Source organism: Lathamus discolor, chromosome 1, assembly GCF_037157495.1.
Source record: "Lathamus discolor isolate bLatDis1 chromosome 1, bLatDis1.hap1, whole genome shotgun sequence".
Classification (NCBI taxonomy): Eukaryota; Metazoa; Chordata; class Aves; order Psittaciformes; family Psittacidae; genus Lathamus; species Lathamus discolor.
In genome coordinates, this window is record NC_088884.1 from 165891463 (window position 1) to 165911761 (window position 20299).

Below are 20299 nucleotides of genomic sequence, written 5' to 3' on the forward strand. Positions count from 1 at the left end.
CACAGGTACCGCCCGAGCCCCGGCCCGGCAGCCCCCAGCCCATAGCCAGGCTCAGGGCTGTGCCCCAGCCATAGCAGGGCGGGTACGAGCCCCCCCCCCCGCACAGGCACCCTCAGCCCTGCAGGACGCTGCGAGCCGGGAGCACCGGGGGCACCAAGAGTGCGAGCGGATCCCATGCGGCTCCAGTGCCTCCCACCCAACGCTCCCGGTGGAGCACCCGCCGCTGACCGCAGCCCCGGTGCCGATGGCTCTTGGCGCTGAGCCGCGCTCCATCGCTCCCCGCTGGGCTCGCGCCCCATCGCGCTGCAGCCCCGCGGACAGGAGCGAGCTGGCCCCGGCAGCCCCGCAGGCACCCCGCCGGGTACCCCCCCCTTTCCCTCCCCCCGCAGGGCCGTCCCCGTCGCCCACGGGCTTCGGGGGCCGCGTGAAGAGCGCCAGCAAAGCGCCGCCGCTGCCGCGCAAGATCAGCTCCGCCGTGTACGAGACCTTCCTGGAGCTCGGCGACGCCGCCGGAGCGAAGGTACCCCCCGGCCCGGCCCAGCCCGGCCCCCGGTAACGGCCCCAGCGCCCGGTAACGGCGCCTCCCGCTGGCAGGTGACCCCAGCACCACCGGCAGACGGAAACAAAGGCCCGAAGTCGCCGCCGCTGCCGTCCCCCAGGTTCAAGCGCCTCTCACAGCTCTGAGCCCGTGCCCGCATCAGCCCCATCTGCCCAGGGATGGAAAACCTCACCGCGACCCCGCTCCCACTGTGCCTACGGCCCTGTTCCATCCCTGCCCCCTGTGCCAACAGCCCTGCTTCATCCCTGCCCACTGGACCCCTACCTGCACCCTGCACAGCCCCAGGACCCCCCTGCATGCCCCAGCACATGCACAGCCACCCTGGGTCCTGCCAGTGCTCGCTCCTGACACCCTTCAGGTGGCCCCAGGGCTGGGACCTCCCTGTCCCCAGACTCTTCCCCACCCCAGTGCTCCAGAGGCCCCAGGCCAGGCTCCTGCTGAGCCCAAGGGGCTGCACACCCACCTGTACCAGGCCATGTCCCAGCTGAGCCCTGAGCCACGCAGCCCCTCAGCACCACGCTACACTGGAAAGGATCTTCCTCCCTCCACCCTCAGCTGCCTGTGGACCATGGCACACACAGGGTAACAAGCCCCCTCCCATCATGGGCCCAGCTCTTCCCTCCCGCTCACACCACCAGGGGCAGCTCCCGTCCCTTGTCCCTCATCTTCCCACCCCATCCCACAGCACCAGAACCAACTCTCTGGCCCAGCCAGCTCTGTGTGCAGCCTGGGCAGTACCAGCTCTCCTGCCACATGTGGCTTTGCAGTCCCTGGCCACCAGCACTGGGCTCCCTCCTGCCTCAGTCATGGCTAATAAAGCACTAATGCACCAGCCTTACATGCTATAGCAGGGCTGAAAACTGTCTATGAGCCCAGCACTCATCCCTGCACACATCCAAGCCAAGCAGGAGCCCTTTCACACCCAGGCATCCCCCCAGCACCCCAACTGGCAGTGAGCTCCTGCAGCCTGAGCCCATGGGAATGCCACAGCACCCTGGGGAGCTTGCCTGCTCTCTCCCATGGCAGGCTGTGTGGGTCTGGCACTGCTGGTGACTCAGGGCTCTTTATTCGCACACTATGTTGCAGCTCAGGAGTCATATTTACAGTCTGTGTTAAAAAGGAGGAACATGGACCCATAACCAAGGGATGGGGAGGCAGGGGCTGCCTACCCCGGGAGCTGCCATCAGTGGGCTTCTGTCTACGGGGGAGAGTGGAATCAGCTCCTGGGCTGGGGCTAAAGAAGGAACGAGGGGAGATGATGCCTCGTGCCACAGCCAGGAAGCCTGGGAGCAGTTGGGCTGCACTGGTGCCTGGGCTCCCCCCACACAGAGCCTCACCGATCCCAGCTTTTCACAGTGGGTTGGCCGAGGAGGCTGCCAGTCGCTTCCCGATGTAGATCCTGGGTTGGAAAGAGAGGCTGTAAGTGATTCCACAGAGATGCTCGAAGCAGCACCCAAGGAAGAGCACTCCACATCCAGGAGTGTTTCCCCAGCCCAGCTCCATGAGGGCAGCCTCCTGTGACAGGCCAACCAGGGGCTCCCAGGCTACAGATACCCATCAGTGCAGGGCTCCCCCTGCGTGTCCCCAAGCCCAGGTCAGGCCCATCGGAAACTCACCCAAGCCCCAGTGTCAGCACATGGCTGAGCAGCAGCGAGGGGATGAAGAGCAGCAGCAGCTCTGAACTGAACAGTTTCTTCTTTCTGCCCACTACTCCTCCCTGCAGGCTCCACAGCACTGGCTGCGGGGAGCACACAAAGGCAAACTCCCTGGGAAAAGCACAGTTAACGTGGAAGGGAGGAGGGCAGCTCACTGCAGGAGGGCACAGGGTGCAGGACAGGGGACAGCAGGATGTGCTGGCAGGGGACATGGCCTTACTTTGGAGAAAGATGCTGAGGGTGGTGGGTGCAGGCCCAGTTGAGGGATGCTGGCAGGCGCTGTTCCCTCCGCTCGGCTTCATCCGGCATGTCCCGCTAGGAAGAAGCACAGGACAGGTAAGGCCAGGGGCACAGTCGGCACAGCACAGGGCTTGGCACAGGGCGCAGAGCACCTTGTAGCTCCCTCACCTGCCGGGGGTGCAAGCAGCCTGGATGTGGCTGGCTGCAGGGAGGCCGCAGGTCACTGTCCCCAGGCCGCTCGCTTGCTGGACCGGCTCCATCCTCATCCCAGACTGGGGAGCCCATCAGGAGCAGGGCACTGCAAAGCAACCCCGGGTCACCAGGCCTGTGCCACCCCAAGGCCCCTGGCTCACCCATTGCCGGGTCCCTGGGACTCACCCGTCACCGCTCTCGGTCTCCAGCTGGGCCTCCAGCAGCATCCGCTCCACGTCGGCATGGCAGGAGGAGAGCCGCTCGGGCTCGGGACCCCCGGGGCCGCAGCGCAGCTCCACCCAGGAGCCTGGAGGGGCCGTCAGCCCGGCACCGACCCCAGGCCCACCCGCACCCCGCTCTGACCCCCCCTGTGCATCCGGCACCACTGCCCAGGGACCACGGGAGCACCAAGCCCTGCCTCTGACCTGTGCATCCGCGACTGCCCAGGGCTGCCCCTCGCCGTGCCCTGCTTTGCCGGGACCATCAGGCACCTTCCCGGGATCCCCACTGACGCCCGCCACCCTCCCCGGTGCGCATCAGCCCCCCAGGACTCCCATGGAACCAGCCCGCCCACCACACACAAGCCTGCCCATGAGCCCCAAGCTCCCCATCGACCCGGACCCCGGTGCACATCAGCCCTCCTGGGACCCCCGTTAACCTAAATCCCCCCCATGTGCGCGCCGGCCCACCCAGGACCCTGGGCTCCCATTGACCCAGATCCCCCACGTCCGGCCAGGACCCCCAGGACCCGCATTCACCCTTCCCCCCGGTGCCTGCCCGGGACCCTGCCTGCCCCAGCAGACCCGGCAGCCCCCGGCTCCCGCCCCCCGCCCGGTGCCCGCACGGACCGTCATCGCCGGTGCACGCCATGGCCCCGCCGCGCTCGGCCGCCGCGGCTCTGCCCGTCACGTGACGCCCCCAAGCCCCCATGTAAATAAAACCACCGGCACCGGCAGCTCGCGTCTTAAAAGGGCACCGGCTCCGTGCGCCGGGGCCCGCGGGGTCGGCACCGGGGCGGTGGTGCCGGCGGAGGTCCGGTCCCCACAGAGTTCCGAGGCAGCACCGCCCCGCGGCCGCCGGCTGCAGCTCGCCGGGCCCGGGACCAGCCGGGGCCGCCGCGTTGCCCCTTTAAGCGGCGCCTACGTGCGGCGAGCGAGCGGGCGGCGGCCGCGGCGCGTGCGGGCCCGCACGGAGCCGGGCCGGCCCCGCCCCCTGCCCGGTAACCCCGCCCCCCGCCCGGTGGCCCCGCCCCCCCGCGCCCGCAGAGCCGAGCCGCGCCAGACGCTGCCGCCGTTTATTGCCGCCGCCGCCAGGGGGCGCGCCGAGCCGCGCAGGGCCGGTCAGGGCCCGCCGAGCCGCGCCGCGCCGCTCCGCTCCGCGAACCGCCTGCGGGAAACACCGGCGTCAGCGGGAGCGCCTCGGTGGGCCGGGCCCTCCCCATGCCTGGGGCTCCCCAGACCGGGCCGTGCCCGCATGAAGCTCGCCCAGAGCCCCGGAAACCGCGGCCATGCCGGCCCGCGGTTCCAACCAGGGCACTACCAGGGGCAAGCAGACGGGCGACTGGACGGAGGCATGCGGGACGCTCCGGCTGGAGCCAGGACAGGGAGAGCGGAAGGAGCGGTGACACTCGGGGACACCCCTCCTGCGCCCAACCCCGAGCTGACACCAGCTTCTGCGGAGCATGAACAAAGCACAGCCCCGCCGGGAACAACGGCCTTGCACTGGGAATGCCGGAGTGGCTGGGGGAGAGCAGCACTTGGGAGCCCTGAGCTGAGCCTGAACCACTGAGTGACGGGGGGCCGCTGTCATCAGGACCTCCAGGCACACACACACACCTGCTCTGAGGCTGGGACAGCACATTGGACCCTTTGGAGTACAGACATGGAGGAGCCCAAGTGCCTTGCCAAACCCCTCCCTCTCCCAGGAGCAGAGATCACTATTCCATAGCCAGCAAGGAGAAGAGCCTCAGGAAAGGATCACACAGAGCAGCAAGAAGTCAGGTTGGGTACCCACAGGAAAGGATTCCCACCCTCTTTTCTTTGCTGCTGAACAGATTGTGACCAGTGGATCCAGCCCTCAACATCTCCATGCTCTCATTAGGCCTGGGGTACAACCCTTGAATTCAGTCTACCACTGTCAGCGGCACAGGACTATTCCGAGATGGAACTCCTCTGAACTGCTATCATCTTTCAGCAAAACAAAGCTGTCTGAACCAAGTCCCTGGTGACCAAGAGCTACCCAGAGCCACCTGGGACCAGCCCTCTACAAATGGGCACTGAAGATTTGCTTCACTTCAGCTTCCAGACATGGGAATTTCCTTCTCTCAGCAGCAGAAATAAGCTGATCTCAGAGGTCTATGGGATCCCTGAGCCTCTGCAACCTTCTCCTGACTCTCCTGGGGCACCAGAGTGGTTCTCCCCTTCCCACAGACCCTACTGAGCTCTATGCACTCCGCAGTCGTAGAGCACTCACTTCCACTCCTACAGGGACAGGTGCCACCCCACAGGGGCCCCAGGCAAACTGCCTGAAACTCCTGCATCTCTACACCAGAACTGCACACAGATTCCAGGATCTGCCTCATTAAAACCCCACACAGGGGTCAGACTCGCTCCCTGGTCCCTGCGCTTCTCCACTTACACTGAGGAACCTGAACTGCACCCTCCCTGCTGCCAAACAGCCAGCTCCTGTCTGAAATGAGTGCCCACAGCATCAATACTCACTGCAGGCCCACAATGGCTTCTACCAATCAAATCCCTTGCACCAAAGAACAACTGAGGGTTTTTGCTATGCCTGCTCTTCAGCAGCTTCTGTCAAACAGCTTCAATCACACCTAGTCCCCAAACATAGAAGCCCAGGAACAATCCAGGAGCACTTCCCAGGAATGACAAGGGGATGCAGACAAAGCTCCGCCCAGCCCCTGTTCCTAGGCCAGAGCATGGGAGAACACAAGGCCAGCCCTTGCCTGGAGGTACCCGGGTGCTGCTGGGGGGTGTGGGGACTCTGCCAGGACCAGAGCGGGGGCTCTCACCTCCTGGCGTAGTCGTAGAGCGCTCGCTTCCGCTCCTGCAGGGACAGGTGCCGCTCCACAGGGGACCTGGCAAACTGCTTTGCAGCTGCCTGGAACACAAAGCACAGGAGCCATCAGGACACAGCCAGATCCCAGAGCTCCCCAGTGGCTCTGCAGTGCCAGGTCAGCCTTCACTTTAGAACGCTCCATTCCCTGACCCCATGGCTAGTGCAGGACACAGACCACTGTGCTCTGGCTATGAGCCATCACACCAGAGGAGACAACACAACCACCAAAAGTACCTTGGAAGAAGGCTCAGCTGCAGAGCCCTGGATGCCAGAAGCAGCTGGAGCCTGGGAGGTAGCTGGGGCGGGCAGGTCAGTACCAGCCTCCTTACTGTCAGGGAAGAAGGATACTCTCCCCTCCAGCAAGTTGGCAATGGTGGTGTCCACACAGTTGGTTTGGGCTGTAGGAACAAGGAAGATCTGTTAGAGGGAGCTGCCATACTGGGACACACACCCTTGCTGCCCTTGTGCTCTATAGCACAGCAGGGACAAGGTTTCTGCTCTCAGGTATCGCAGAGACAGTGTGGAAAGTGATGCTGTGTCCCTGCAAATAGCAGGCACAGCTTACCCAGGTCTATCCTGATGACCTCCAGAGGCACGTGAGGCAGCACCTCCTTAACCTGCTGCGCCATCGCTGCGATGCGCCCATCCTCAGGAGCTCCAGCCAGGCCGGATGGCACCCGGCGCCGCGCTGCCAGCGCCTGGCTCGAGGCTGCAACAACAGGGTGGTCTCTGAGCTGCTACAGCCCCCCTTGCTCTAGTATGAGCTGCCATGGTAAGCCAGCTTTGGGCAGGAGTGGCGGTGCTTGCCCCGGCAGCCAACTCCAATCTCAGCCCACAGCACACCCATAGCCCCCGCTCTCCAACATGCCTTCTCCTCTCCCTCCACGCACGAGGAACCAAGAGCAGCCTGAGGCCTTTCCGAAGGCAGAGCCCGAGTGGCAGCTCTCTAGTGAGGACACGACCCAGAACACCCACCTGGAGTGAAGGGGAGCAGTGATGTGTGTCTCAGTCTCTTCATGTGCTCAGTTCTGTCTGCTGCAGTGAGCCGTGTGGATACCACACCCAGCTCCATGGCCAAGAGCTGCAGAGATGCAGAGAAGAGGCACATGTACATGACACACAACACGTATGACCCCGGCATTCCCAGCTTGCAGGGGAGTGCAGCACATGTACAGGCCTGAGCAGAGCCACGGCGAGGGCAAGAGGACTGGGAACTGATTTCTCCAGAGCCTGCATGGAGTGCATAAAGGACCAGGAGTTGGCAATATCATCCTGCCAAAATAGGCTGACAGGGAGATACAAGATCCTTGGTACAGGAGTTACGAGGCACCCAGCACATAAGGGAAAGGTGGAGAACCAACTGCTTCATTTGACTTGTGGGATTATGGAAAGGGAGTGAAAGGTCTGAACTCAATGGGCAGAGCCTTGGGAACAGACAGGAAGGAAGTGAGCAGCAAACAGACTATGGAAAAACCGAGTCATTGGAAGGGGGAATAAACTGGGGCCAGAGCTCCCATCACCCAAATGCCCCCACCCAGGAACACCCTCTGCAGCTCTGCGCCCACCCTCTCCTGTGGGCACTGCTCCATCCTACCTCCTGCACCCGCAGCGCAAAGTCCTCACTCGGCTCCTCCACGCGCCGGGGGACGGACGGCAGCCACCTAATGGGGACAACAGCACTGGGCTGGCTGCGGGGCGGGGGGAGCAGCCCCCTGGGACCAGCCCTGCAGCCCCACCGCAGCTCCCCCCAAGCCTCTCCCCACCGAGTGAGTGTGAAACCTCAACATAAGCTGCAGTTAAGGGAAAGGCACGGTTTGGAAAACAAAGCTGCTCATTGAATCTCTATTAGCACTCAAGTGTAACATGCCAAGTATGTCCTAACGAAGTTCCCAGAAAGGCCCCAGACGAGGAGCCACTGCCACTTACATGCAAGTAGAAAACAGATCAGTAGGACTCCCGAATGTGACTCCAACCACCTTCTGCTGCCTATGAACCCTTATCACACAAAGCTCTCAGCCTGTCTGGGCTCACCAGGGCCCCAGAGAGGTGTCTGAACCCCCTCTGCCACCCACAAGAGACTGCAGGGAATCACCCATGGGACCTGAGGAGCCCTGGAGTGGGTTACAGCACAGCAGTCAGCTTCAAAAATATACCCAGCAAATTTGACATAAAAGCCCTGGAAGACTCCTCTCCTTCCTCAACTCAATGCAGGAACCAGGCCCACTCTGCTTCAGAAGCTGGACCAGCAACTGGACCTTGCATGGACCAAGTAACACTGAGCAAAGCCATGCTGAGACCACAGCGAGGGGCACATCAGCAGTACTGGAAGATCTCTCACTACCACGAGCTCTGTCCACCCCATGCCCTGCCCCAAATGAAAGAGAGAGGGATAGTACCTTACTTGATATACTGTGAAGGGAACAAAGAAGGTCCAGAGCAGCTCTGCAATCCAGGAGGAGTCAGCCACACTCTGGGGAAGAGAGCACAATGAGGCTGCATCCACAAAACAGGAGCTGGGCAGGGCTCCATCGGGATGCTAGTGGGTCTCTGCTTCCAGGGAACAAGGGATGGGACAAGAGGTAACAGCCTCAAGCTGCACCAGGGGAGATTTAGATGGAGATTAGGTACAATTGCTTCCCAAAAGGATCATCCAGCACTGGAACAGGCTGCCCACGCCAGTGGTGGAGTTACCAGCGCTGGAGGGATTTCAAATGATGTGTAGACAAGGCCCTTGAGGACATGGCTCAGCAGTGGACATGGCTGTCCTGGGGTAATGACTGGAGAAAGCACAAAGGTATTTTCCAGGCAAACAGTTCTATGAGTCCAAGACAGGCCCCAGGCCTGGTTTATTCCAGAGACTGGTGAGAGGTGCTGTAAGGAGGAAAGCCCAGAAACCATGACCACTGCAGGTGACTTTATAAAGAAGTTTCATCTCCCAGATGGACAGATCTCAGAAACCTACAGCCAGATCCTCACAGTGATAACAACAGCCAGACTCAAGCTCCACTGCCTTCTTGTCACAGCTGAACCCTGGGCGGTAGCTCAGCACCAGCAGCTGAGCGGGATGGGAGGAGGATGGAAGGATTGTGAACCCCAGGTGTTGAGATCAGAACAGCCCAATAACCAAAGTATAATGCAAAAGTGCCACTACTAATAAGGGAAATAACAAGGGGAGAGAATATAAAGCTAAGAAGGGAAGGGGAAAGTAAAAGTAAAGACAGGTTTACCCCATTGCTCAGCACTGGCCGACCGATCCCCAGCAACAACTAAACCAGCCATGTGTTACCAGCAGTGTTCCTGCCTGAACTCCAAGCCCAGCACTGCACCAGGTACCAGGAAGAAGGAAGCTGTCGCAGCTGAACCCAGCCCACATGTGCCACAGGACAATGCCTCCTCCAAGGCTCCAGGTGACCAAAGCTAGGAAAACTCTTCCTAAACTCCAAGCTTGGTACTTCGCTCAGCTCAATGTGTCACACAAGTACCTAAGAAAGCTTTCTGCAAGGCACTGACTGAGCCATTCAAAGTGCCACATCCCCAGTCCAGTCTTCACAAGTTTCTGGTGATTCATAACTGCATAAGGAATCCACCAGGATGAATTGGGGCAGAAAGTCCTGCTCAACGTCTGGAGGCAGCACTCGAGCCAAGCTATAACCAGTATCTTCAAACACATCTGCAGCCATGTGCATGCTGATCTCCCCAGCATTCATGAAGGAAGGGATGCACAGACAACCTGTCACATCTCACAGAATTCTTTGGAGGAGCCAAAGCCACAGGAAAGATAAGATGTTCCCTATCAGCAGTCCAGAACAGAACTCTCCCACTCTTCTTGATTAGTCAGTCAAAAATGTAGGGTCCTCACTGTCAGAAAACTGCATCTTAACCCACCACTAAACTTGAGCAGAAGCAGCATTTACCCTGCGCACATGCAGAGCCTGCTGCTGTTTGCTGTCACACACAACTAACGCCCCTCCACTCCTGCACCCTTTCTCTGGCATGCAGGCAGCCACCCACAGCACTCCCTCTGCTGAGCTGATCATGCTGAGTGCCTCTAAGTTGCTATCTGGATCCTGCCTCATGCTTGTGGCCTCCGTAAACTCCCTCTACTACTGCCTCACTTTCTTGGCTGCATGGCTGCCAAAGCTCTGCTGAGTGTGTTCCCAGCTCTCACCATCACACAAAGCACCGCTGTGCACCACAGAGCACTCACACCACAGGTCCCTGCCGCGCGCCCACTGCTGCTGGTGGCTCCCTGGATCAGTGATGCAACTTCCTCATCATCCACCACCCTGAACCTCAACAGCAGAGGTCTCAGCGCTGTCCCCTGCAGCCAGCGGAGGCACTAAATGACACTGGAAAAAACTAATCCCCGTCAAGAGCCTCCCTTGAAAAATCCTTGCAATACCTCTAAATCCACCTGCATTATCCACCACCCATCTACTGCCTTAAACAGATGGACAATAGAGAACTAACTAAAATGTCAGACAAATGTAAAAGGTATCTTGTAACCAAGTAGATTCATAAATCATATAAAGAACTCAGAAATGCAACAAGATCTCCCTCTGTAAGCAAGCTAAGAACAGTTTACTGCAGCCTGTTCAGCAGCACCAGCATTAGCAGCATGAACTTTGCCACTTCTCTGAAGCTGATGTTGCATCATGCTCCTGTCTGCACTTGGGAGTTCAAGAACATACCCAGAGGGCCTGGCCAACCTTTGGCACATCAGTCACTCTCCAAGGCAACTGGAGCTAGTCTGTCGAGAAACTTTAACAGCAGGTAGCTCACAAAGAGGAGATGTGACACAGGGATGCTGTGGTCACAGAACCCAGATAGCACACTGCTGAGCAGCTGAGCCACTAAAGCATCTCACAAATCTGCCAGTGTGACTACAAGAGTATTGACTTGGTGCAAGTTTCCTGGGAAAGGCACCGGGAAAAGAGTGTTCGCACTGAGGAGCCAGTCCCTGGGTAAGAGGACACAAGGCCAGGCTGCATCTCCCACAGGCTTCAAAGCAGAATTAACAGCACCATCACAGAGCCCAGGCTTGCACAGCCCCCCTGCCCTGTGCCCCCACTCACCACAGTGACCAAAGGCCTCAGCACTTGCAGGGCGACAGGCTGCACCACGTCCGACACTGAGAACGGCCAGGAGCTGGAAAGGAGGAATTCCACAAGGAATGACCCCAAAGCCAAACCCGAGCGCTTCTGTGTCACAGCAGCGGCTGCTCTGGTACCTGAAGTGGAGCAGCCCGGCCCGCCCGTTGGTGGCTGCCTCCTCCGGGAACAGCAGCAGCGGGGGGTTCCCTCTGTGGGATGAATATGCCTTCAAGGAATCCACCAGCTCTGCTCGGCTCCCGCTCACTCCCAGCTCCATGAACCCTCGTGACCAGCAGATGAAACCAGGGGCACTGTTCAGGGCAGGCTGCAAGGGAAAACAAGAGTCAGAGGAGCCCTGTCCTGTCCTTCCCTCAGGCGCTACTTCCCACCGGACAATGGGAAACAAAGCTCCTGCTTATCAGCAGAGATGACTCTTGGGGCAAGGGAGCAGCCTGCTGGCTAAAGGCACTATGGCAGAGAGCACGTTACTGCCCAGCCCCAAGTCCTCAGGTGTTTGATTCCTGATCTACTGTTCAGGCTGTACCTTGTCTGCCAGAGAAACAAACTCTCCCTGCCCTGGGCAACAACCGTGTTCCTGACACACTTGGCAAAGGACACACTACTCCCAAAAATTACTTTTCTCCAGGTAAGGAGCAAATCTGCCACTGTTAAGGATACAGGACCAACCAACTCGCTGCCAGGCACGTTTAGAGCCAGCTAACTTGGGAATTCCACACTTAGGGGATTTCACAAGAGCAGAGGGAGTTACACAACCAGCAGCCCAGCAGAATTCCAGCACCACCATCCCACCACGCAGCTCCACTCAGAGCCAGTGAGGGGGACACCCAGTGCTGGGGGAAAAGCCTCACATCCAGCCCTGCTCCTGACAGCACCTACCTGAAAGAGATGCAGCTGCTGGGATCTGCCAGTTTCTTTCAATAAAATCAATACCCATTCTAACACTTCCTGCTCCTCCTCACCCTACTCCAGTTTTTATGCAATGCCCAAGCGCATGACACTGAACCACAAAGAACTCCAGGCTTGTGGATTGATAGATGAGAACCGAAGGAGACCAGGCCAACACCTGGGTTCTGACGGGGCTTTCTGTGGCCTTCTCCTGGAGAAAGAACCCTCCAGACCCCAGGGAGGCTCCCGCCAGCCCCTCACCGTGTTGCAGGAGGTCAGGAGGTTGATGACGTTGTGGTCGAACTGCGTGACGTGGTTGGCGATGTACACCCTGACGCCGGCGTCGCGCAGCCGGGGGTCGCTCTGCTGCACGCACAGCCCTAGCACCGAGCACATCACCCGCACGATGAACCTGGGGGAAAGCAGCTTCCTCACATCCTGGGGCCTGAGCCACCACTGGCTGCACATCCAGCAAACAGAGGAGACCTGGGAATCCATGCGACTGGACAAAGGACACTGGTACAAAGGGGGCATGAGGAAACAGACATCTGGGATGGGAACTGCTGGGGTAAGAGCAGGGGCTGCAGGCTGCCTGCAGAGCTGCTGCAGCAAGGAACGGGAGCAGCAACCACCACAGGATCCCCACTGATCCAAGCGCTCTGGATCAATCCTTGGGCACTCAAGAGGCAATTGCCTGCTCTGGTCTTGGCAGAGAAGGCGCCTTCACGGGTTTGAGAGCAGAAAGTCCCAAAAGCTCCTTGTGAACCTCTGCACGAGCCAAGCCCCGCGGCTCAGGACCCCTCCTCCCGGGCGAGGGCAGCCCCCAGCCGCGCCCGACGCCCGCCCGGGCCCCCGCCGAGCCGCACGCACCGCCGCAGGACGCTGTCGGGCAGGGCGCAGCTGACCAGGAAGACGTGCACGCCGATGAAGAGGCGCAGGACGAGCAGGCAGAGCCCCACGGGCGCGTAGAGCAGCAGGGCCAGGAGCAGGAACCCATCGCTTGGAAACCTGCGGGGCCAAAGAGCAGCGCAGCGGCCTGAGCGCGGCGGGACCGGGCCGGGCCGGGCCGCCCGCCCCTCCCGGGACATCCCGATCTTCGCCACGGAGCTCCCTTAGGACACCGCTTCCTCACCGGGCCCCGGCCCCCCCCAGGGACACGCCACCTTTCCACGCCGGCCTCTCCCCGCCGAGCCCCCCGCGCGGCAGCGAGGGGCCGCCGCGGCTCTCACCGGTGCGAGTCGAAGAGCCGCTCGGGGCCCGGAGCCGACGGAGGCTCCATCCCCGCCGCACCCGGTACCTCAGGGGCGCCCCACACCCGCCGCCATCTTCCCCCGCGTCCGCCCGCCTGCCCGCGCGGGGCAGCTTGGGAGTGGCGGCGCCTTCCCGGCGCGCACCGCGCCGCACCCCGGTGCCCCTCTCCGCCACCGAGCCCCTTCGGCGCGGGCGGAGCGGCCGGAGCACCCGGTGAGCCCGTTAATCCTGGTGAGCTGCTCTCTGGCTCGCCCCACCGGCGGCCTCGCTGCGGCTCGTGGCGCGGCGGGACTACAGCTCCCACCGTGCCCCGCGGCGGGACTACCGCTTCCGTCATACTTCCGCTTCGGGACTACACGTCCCGGCGTGCCCTGCGGCAGGGAGGCACGTGAGCCCCGCAGCAGCATGGCGGCGCTGGCGCGGTGGGCGCGGGCCCCGCTGCGGCCGGGGGCGGAGAGGTGGTACCGGGCGCTGTGCGGGGCCGCCGCCGCCCCCCCGCTCCCGCCGCCTCCCCCCCCCTCCCCTCCGCCTCCCCCCCCCTCCCCTCCGCCTCCCCACTCCTGCGCCGGGGGCCGAGCCCTGGCGGCGGCGCTGGGCGCCGGGACGGCGGCGCTGCTGCTGCTGTGGGCCGCGCAGGGCGAGGGGCAGCGGCCCGGTCTGCCCGCGCTGCGCGCCGCCGTGCCCGCGCCGCCGCCCGCCTCGCCCCGCGCCGCCTTCAACTTCATCGCTGACGTGGTGGAGAAGACGGCGCCCGCGCTGGTCTACGTGGAGATCGTGGGCAGGTACCTGCCCGCGCCCGCGCAGCCCAGCCCCCGCGGGGGGTCCCGCTTGACCCTGTCCCGGTCCTGCCCCTTCGGGGAGGCTCCGGCCCGCCCTCCCCGCGCTCCCCGTGCCCCGCCGGCGCAGCCCTGCTCCCGGCTGCGCTCCCCGCACGGAGCAGCCCCTGCCCCAGCCTCGCCTGGTGTCCCGGCAGCCGGAACCGGGCATGGCGCGGGTGGGACCTGTCCGTCCCCTCCGTCCCCTCCGCCCGCCGCCTGCGCAGACAGGCTCAGCACGCGTCCTCTGCTGCAGGGGCGCGGTGCCCCTGAGCTGCCGCCCTCCGGTCCTGCAGGACCGTGCGAGCGAAGCCGCCCCCCGGCAGCGGCTCCAGGCTGTCCCGCGGCGCAGCACCCCTGTCCCAGGAGCATGGCTTTGTTTTTTGTACGGTCACAGAGGGGTTTAGGTTGAAGGGACCCCACTCAGCACCAGGGTGAGGTCACCCGCAGAGCTCAGGGTGATTGTTGTCTCCCATGGGGACTAGAACCTGCAGTTGTGAGCCTTCCTCTGGCTACCCACAGAACGTGTATTCATCACCTCCCAGCTCGTTGTTACCTGCTCCAGGGCAAGGTTCTGTATGTTCAGGCTACTTCTTTGTGCAGATCACAACTCCTCCTGCCTACCTCCTGCTGCCCTTTCCCAAAGAGTCCACAACAGCTTCCCTCGCGTCAGCTTCCCACCATGCCTCCCAGTGGGATCTCACCTTCCCAGTTGTGCATGCACTTCTCATTCTTCCTGCTTGCTCCCCAGTCACGTGCCTGGTCGTTCAGACTCTCCACGTGGGGAATGAAGGAGTTGTTCCCGTCACGCTATTGCCCAGACATCCTCACTGTCCCCCACTGCCTCTCAGCCTGGCCCCTGTCTGCCCTCCCCAGAGTCCCCACCAGTCCCCTCGGGGTCCCTGCCACCCCGCCCTGAGCTGCTCCCACCTTGCAGGCATCCCTTTTCGGGCCGCGAGGTACCCATCTCCAATGGCTCTGGCTTCCTGGTGTCTCCTGACGGGCTCATCGTGACCAACGCACACGTGGTGGCGAACCGGCGGCGCGTGCGGGTGAAGCTGGCCAGCGGGGAGCAGTACGATGCCGTGGTGCAGGACGTGGACCAGGTCGCAGACATCGCTACCATCAAGATCAAGCCAAAGGTGCGCATCCTGCTTCTGGAGATGCTCCCTCCGTCCCTCCCACCCGCTCACCGCCCTCCTCTCTTGCAGCACCCGCTGCCCACACTGCCCCTTGGGCGCTCCTCCGAGGTGCGGCAGGGAGAGTTCGTGGTGGCCATGGGCAGCCCCTTCGCCCTGCAGAACACCATCACCTCGGGCATCGTCAGCTCTGCGCAGCGGGGCAGCCGGGAGCTGGGCCTTGCCGCCTCCGACATGGAATACATCCAGACGGACGCTGCCATCGATGTAAGGGGAACTCAGCGGGTTGATGCCTCATCCCACTGCCCTTGTTGGGGAGGGGGGAGCTGGGGAAGGGCTGTGGGTGCCATGAGGCCAGAGGAGGCTGGAAGCCCTGGGAGATGGAGGGATTCTGGCCGGTCACCCAGGCACTGGCTGCGTTCCTCAGCCTGACCCTGCTCTCTGGACGCTGCCTCCCTGCCTTGGGTCCTGCTGTGTGAGGACGTTGCTTTATGGCCTCTTTACTGCTCTCTCCTCTGCTGCAGTTTGGGAACTCCGGGGGACCCCTCGTCAACTTGGTAAGTTCCTGGGGCAGCCGTGTCTGGGGCAGTGGTGCTGGGTGCCCTCAGCCTGCCTTGGTGGGTGCATGTGTGGGTGCTGCAGCTGCTGGGAGGGGGGGACTGTGCATGCATCAGTCTCCTTGTGAAGAGGAGCTGGGGCTCAGCCCTGTGCAGTGCCTGTTTGAGGGAGCCTGAGTCCATGGGACTTCGTGGCACAGCCAAGCCCTGCCTGGTGCATGCAACTTGCTTGGTGGTGGCAGGGCTCAGGGAAGGGCTGTGCTGGCTGCAGCTGCAGGACTGGTCCCTGCCCAGCTTGGCAGGGCCAGGCAGGCTGCAGAAGCAGCAGGCAGGGAGGGGATGGGCACACATGCAGCACTCCAGGCTTGCACAGTGGTTGCCCTCTCCCCGAGGATGCAGTGGGATAGCACAGTGCCTGCTCCCCTGCAGGACGGCGAAGTGATTGGGGTGAACACCATGAAGGTGACATCAGGCATCTCCTTTGCCATCCCCTCTGACCGGCTGCGGAAGTTCCTGCAAAAGGAGGAGCACCGCAAAAGTGAGTGGGGAGCCTCATGCTCGGGTCCTGGGGGAGGGAAGAGGGAAGCTCTGGCACCGCTGGGCTTCAGGCACCACTTCTGAGCAGGGCACGCAGAGCATTTCATTTAAGAAGATTCTCCCACCTGGCACGAAACTCCGTCTGCCTCTTCCATTGCCTTGTGTGTGCTGATGGAAATGAAGGCGCTGGATTCACCTGTATTGGAAAGGACAGGCAGTTATGTCAGTGGTGTAGAACGCTGCCTGGGTTTGCTGCTCTGGGTTGCTGGTATGCTGACACTGTGGAGGGGTATTCTCAGTCCAAAAAGCCAATAGCACAAAGCAGCACAGCTGCAATAACGTAAAACTCCACCTGGTGAATGCAGCTTAGATGAGGTGTTGGTTTGGCATCAGGATGACCCCACACCCGCTGTCTGCTGTGGGCTGTGTGGGCTCTGTGACAGCCCAGCACTGCTCCAAGTGCACATGGGTCATTTCATGTCATTTCCTTTGACAGGCTCTTGGTTTGGCAGCACAGAGACAAAGCGCCGCTACATCGGGGTGATGATGCTGACTCTTACCCCCAGGTGCGTGTTCTAAGGCTGCTCTTGTTGTGAGGCATGGTGACTGTGACATCTTCCAAACTGGAAGTGCCTGGTGTGGGGAGGGCTGAAGCATTCACACTCTGATCTCTGTGCTCGTGTTGTGTGTAGGCTCCAAGGCTGTGTCAGAGGTCAATGAGAAGCTTGCAGGTTTCTACATGTGTGGCAGAAGCTGTAACTCCCTCCAGAGTAGTTGTTACTCAGAGTTGGATCAGGGCCCTTTGCAGCACAGCAGGAAGGTGACACCACCAGAAACATTGTGTAACAGACACATGAGGGGCAGCGGAACGCTGTGATCAGAGGGTTGGGCAAGTGGTACCCTTGGCGAGGGGGGTCTGCTGGGGATTGAGATGCAGAAGCACTTCTGTAACATGGGGCTTCCCAGGTGAGCTCTGACCACTGTGTCTGCAGGAGAGGCAGCTGGGGGAGAGGGAGGAAGGCAGGAGAGCAGCTCTGTGAGCACACACAGAGTGGCTGCTGCTGGCGTGGTGGGAGGCTCCTGGGTGCTGCCTCTGTAGGGAGTGCATCGTAGTGTTAACCAGTACAGCCCTGGCAGGTGGAAGGGGATGACTTGTGGGTCTGAGACTCTTCATGCTCCCGGCTGTGGCTTGGGAAGGACACTGTTACTGCTGCATCTCAAGGAGCGCTCTGGTCAGCCGCAGGCTGCAGGCAAACAACCTGCTTGGGCAGAGAGAAGGATCACCCCTTGCTTCAGTGGGTGCCCAAGACACGCCTGTGGCCAAACACTCTGAGAGGTGCCCTGCAATTGGTGGGAGCTGAGTCCTGCTGAGGACAGCCCTGCCTGGAGCTCTGCTCGGGGCTGTGGGACAGGAGGGAGCTGCTGCAGCAGCATTCACCTGAATGCTGGCAGCAGCACCAGGGATGCATCAGGAGCACGTGCTGGGAGCTCTCCTGGGAGCAGCTCCCCCTCCCAAGGACAGAGGTGCCTGCTCTGGTTCCTTGGCTTCTGCAGCCAGCTCTGGAGAGACCTTCACCTGACACCTGGGGCTTAGCATGCACCTTGGCTTGGTTGTAGTGTGCTGGGCAGGAGCACCTCCGAGGGCTGTGCTCTGCCCTTCCCAAAGCTCCGGTGGTTTCGGTGTGTTAGTTGGTTTGTGAAGGGATGTGGGCACTTCTGGGCACCACGAGCAGGGGCTGGGGTCCTGCCTGCACCTCTGGGCGCCACGAGCAGGGGCTGGGGTCCTGCCTGCACCTCTGGGCACCACGAGCAGGGGCTGGGGTCCTGCCTGCACCTCTGGGCACCACGAGCAGGGGCTGGGGTCCTGCCTGCCACACCAGCGGAGGGGAGGGTCGCTGTGAGGTGCAGGCAGTGGGTGGCCGGGGAGCGCTCCGCATTGCTGGGTGCTCGGCCGGTGCCCAGTAGATGGTGCTGGTCCTCGGCAAAGCCTCTGGGGTGTGGGAGCCCTCCTCCTGCGCCCGGCGCACGTGGACTGTTCTCAGATGCTGCCCGAGGGCACGTGGAGCTCCTGGGGTGGGAGCAGAAGGACCCAGGGAGCAGGACACGTGGCGTGGTTGTTCTGTCAGTGCCCGGAGCTGGGCCAAGAGCAGGGGGCACAAACTGGAGCACATGGGGCTACATGTGAACACAAGGAACCACTTTGTTACTGCGGGGACAGTGGCAGAAGCCTGGCACAGGCGCCTGGAGAGGTCAGAGCGTCACCAACGCTGCAGATACCTGAAGCCTCCCTGGACAGTCCTGGGCAGCTGCTCTGCTGAGCCAGCTTGAGCACGGCCGGGGTGGGTGATCTCCAGAGGTTCATTTCCCACCCCAGCCGTGCTGTGATCCTGTGACATCGGAAAGGGGGGGCGGCTTGCACAGCGCTGTGTGAGGGGCAGTGAGAGGTGCACAATTTAAGCCACCACTGTGGGGTAGGAGGAGCCGGGGGTGTTCAGTCTGTAGGCTCTGGAGGAGAGAAGCGGGTTTACCTCTGCTTGACACCTCTGGCAACAACAGGGGCCTAGCTTTTGTTCTTGTCCTGCCCCCAAAAGCAGAGCAGTAGAACTGCAGCGGCAGACACCAGGGAGGGCACCTGACCTGGGGCTGCTTAGACAGGGATGTGTGTGTGACCCGGCTGGCAGCTGCTCTGGTAGCTCCATCCCTCCCGGGCACAGTCAGCACTTTGTCCTCTGGGCTTTGGCAGGATGATGGTGTTGGGGTGCTGCTGGGGGTTGCAGCTGTGTGCTTGTGCTTGGCAGTGTCAGGGAGGCAGGAGGAGAGGTCCTGGTTAGCTGGGGTGGGGTGAGAGCCCTGCTCTGCCGCCCAGCTCCTTTCCTGATGCTGACTTTCCCCCTGCAGCATCCTGGCTGAGCTGAAGCTGCGTGACCCCAGCTTCCCCGATGTCTCCTATGGAGTGCTAATCCACAAGGTGATCATCGGCTCTCCAGCCCATCAGTAAGCACCCTGTGCCTTGGGGGGTGGCCTGAGGGAGCAGTTCTGCAGGGTGGGATGTATTTAGCTCTGGTTTACTCCAGGGCAGCACGGCTTGGGCCCTGATGTGCAACAGAAACCAACTGGTGGCCATTGCCCCCGGCTTGGTGTCCCACTGGCTCAGGTACCTGTGGTCCAAGCCTCCTCGTGGTGCCCAGTGCTCCTTGCTCCTAGGAAGTGCCTGCTTCACCCACTGTGTGCTTGTGTCACTGTGCCACAGGGCCGGGGTGAAGGCAGGTGACGTGGTGCTGGAGATCAACGGGCAGGCGTCGCGCCGCGCCGAGGACGTGTATGAGGCGGTGCGGACACAGCAGAGCCTGACCCTGCTGCTGCGGCGTGGCCACGACACGCTGCTGCTGAGCGTCATCCCCGAGGCCACCGAGTAGCGGAGCTGCTGCGTGGGGCAGGACGTGCAGGACTGAGCCATGTCCATGGGCCAGGCACGGACATGCTGAGACCTGGTGGGGACTGGAGAGCGCCCGGCCCGGTGCCGGGGTGGACTCATGGAGCAGCCCTTCCCTCTGTACTCAAATAAAGCACTTTTATAGGGACCCCCCAGTGCCGTGGGGTCTCCTGCCCACAGCATTGCCTGTGGGAGGCTGGGCTGTGGAGGATTCTGCCCTTCCTGTCGCATGGAATCCTGGAATGGTTTAGTTTGGAAGGGACCTTAAAGAAACTCCAGCCCCTGCCCCAGGCAGGCGGGGACCCCTTCCACTGGAGCAGGGGGCTCCAAGCCCCTGTGTCCAACCTGGCCTTGAGCACTGCCAGGGGTGGGGCAGCCACAGCTGCTCTGGGCACCCTGTGCCAGCGCCTCAGCACCCTCACAGGGAAGAGCTTCTGCCTAAGAGCTCAGCTCAGTCTCCCCTCGGGCAGGTTAAAGCCATGGTGAGAGGGGTTTTGGTGCTGGACCCTGCGGTGTCTGGGCAGTGTCTCGCTGGCTGGGGTGCAGAAGGGCTGAAGCTGGGAGCCTGTCCCTGCCTGTCCCTCCTGCAGCCCGGTGCGGGTCCGTGCAGCCGCTCAGCTCCCAGCACGTGCAGCCTGGCCCCTGGGGACAGCCAAGGTCTCCCCGTGCTCTGCGGCTGGAGGCTGAGAGCCCTTCTGGGAAGGAGCAGCTCCGAGTGTTCCTGGCGTTCCTGGAAGAGCCCCTGCTCGGCTCCCACCTTGAGCCACATCCAGCCCGGCTCTGGCAGGAGGAATGCGCGCGTGGAGCCAGGAGCAGCCCGGGCAGGGGCTCCCTCGCCCCGGCCTGG

At 62.0% G+C, this 20299-nt stretch overlaps 2 protein-coding genes across 5 annotated transcripts; one reads left to right on the top strand and one right to left on the bottom strand.

Moving 5' to 3' along the window:
* Positions 1 to 1603: 1603 nt before the first annotated feature.
* AUP1 (AUP1 lipid droplet regulating VLDL assembly factor) lies at positions 1604 to 13278 on the bottom strand. Of its 2 annotated transcripts, XM_065663393.1 has the most exons (15): positions 12950 to 13278; positions 12591 to 12728; positions 11982 to 12132; positions 10952 to 11139; positions 10797 to 10869; positions 8118 to 8191; positions 7316 to 7382; positions 6697 to 6802; positions 6287 to 6430; positions 5956 to 6119; positions 5675 to 5763; positions 2623 to 2752; positions 2435 to 2529; positions 2176 to 2325; positions 1604 to 1958 (listed from the first exon to the last, which is right to left on the bottom strand). In XM_065663393.1, exons 1-15 carry the CDS (start codon positions 12997 to 12999, stop codon positions 1910 to 1912), a joined length of 1668 nt encoding a protein of 555 aa, XP_065519465.1. In that variant the 5' UTR covers positions 13000 to 13278; the 3' UTR covers positions 1604 to 1909. The 2 variants fall into 2 exon arrangements, with proteins under 2 accessions (XP_065519465.1, XP_065519455.1); XM_065663383.1 differs by lacking the exons at positions 1604 to 1958; positions 2176 to 2325; positions 2435 to 2529; positions 2623 to 2752 and adding an exon at positions 3927 to 4032 and having other exon boundaries at positions 12950 to 13269.
* Positions 13279 to 13310: 32 nt separating this feature from the next.
* On the top strand, positions 13311 to 19600 carry HTRA2 (HtrA serine peptidase 2). 3 transcript variants are annotated; one of them, XM_065663417.1, is made up of 8 exons: positions 13311 to 13753; positions 14724 to 14928; positions 14998 to 15192; positions 15450 to 15482; positions 15912 to 16020; positions 16516 to 16585; positions 18918 to 18987; positions 19270 to 19384. In XM_065663417.1, exons 1-8 carry the CDS (start codon positions 13377 to 13379, stop codon positions 19288 to 19290), a joined length of 1080 nt encoding a protein of 359 aa, XP_065519489.1. In that variant the 5' UTR covers positions 13311 to 13376; the 3' UTR covers positions 19291 to 19384. The 3 variants fall into 3 exon arrangements, with proteins under 3 accessions (XP_065519489.1, XP_065519476.1, XP_065519483.1); XM_065663411.1 differs by having other exon boundaries at positions 13317 to 13753; positions 18918 to 19013; positions 19270 to 19600; XM_065663404.1 differs by having other exon boundaries at positions 13314 to 13753; positions 14724 to 15192; positions 18918 to 19013; positions 19270 to 19600.
* Positions 19601 to 20299: the final 699 nt, after the last annotated feature.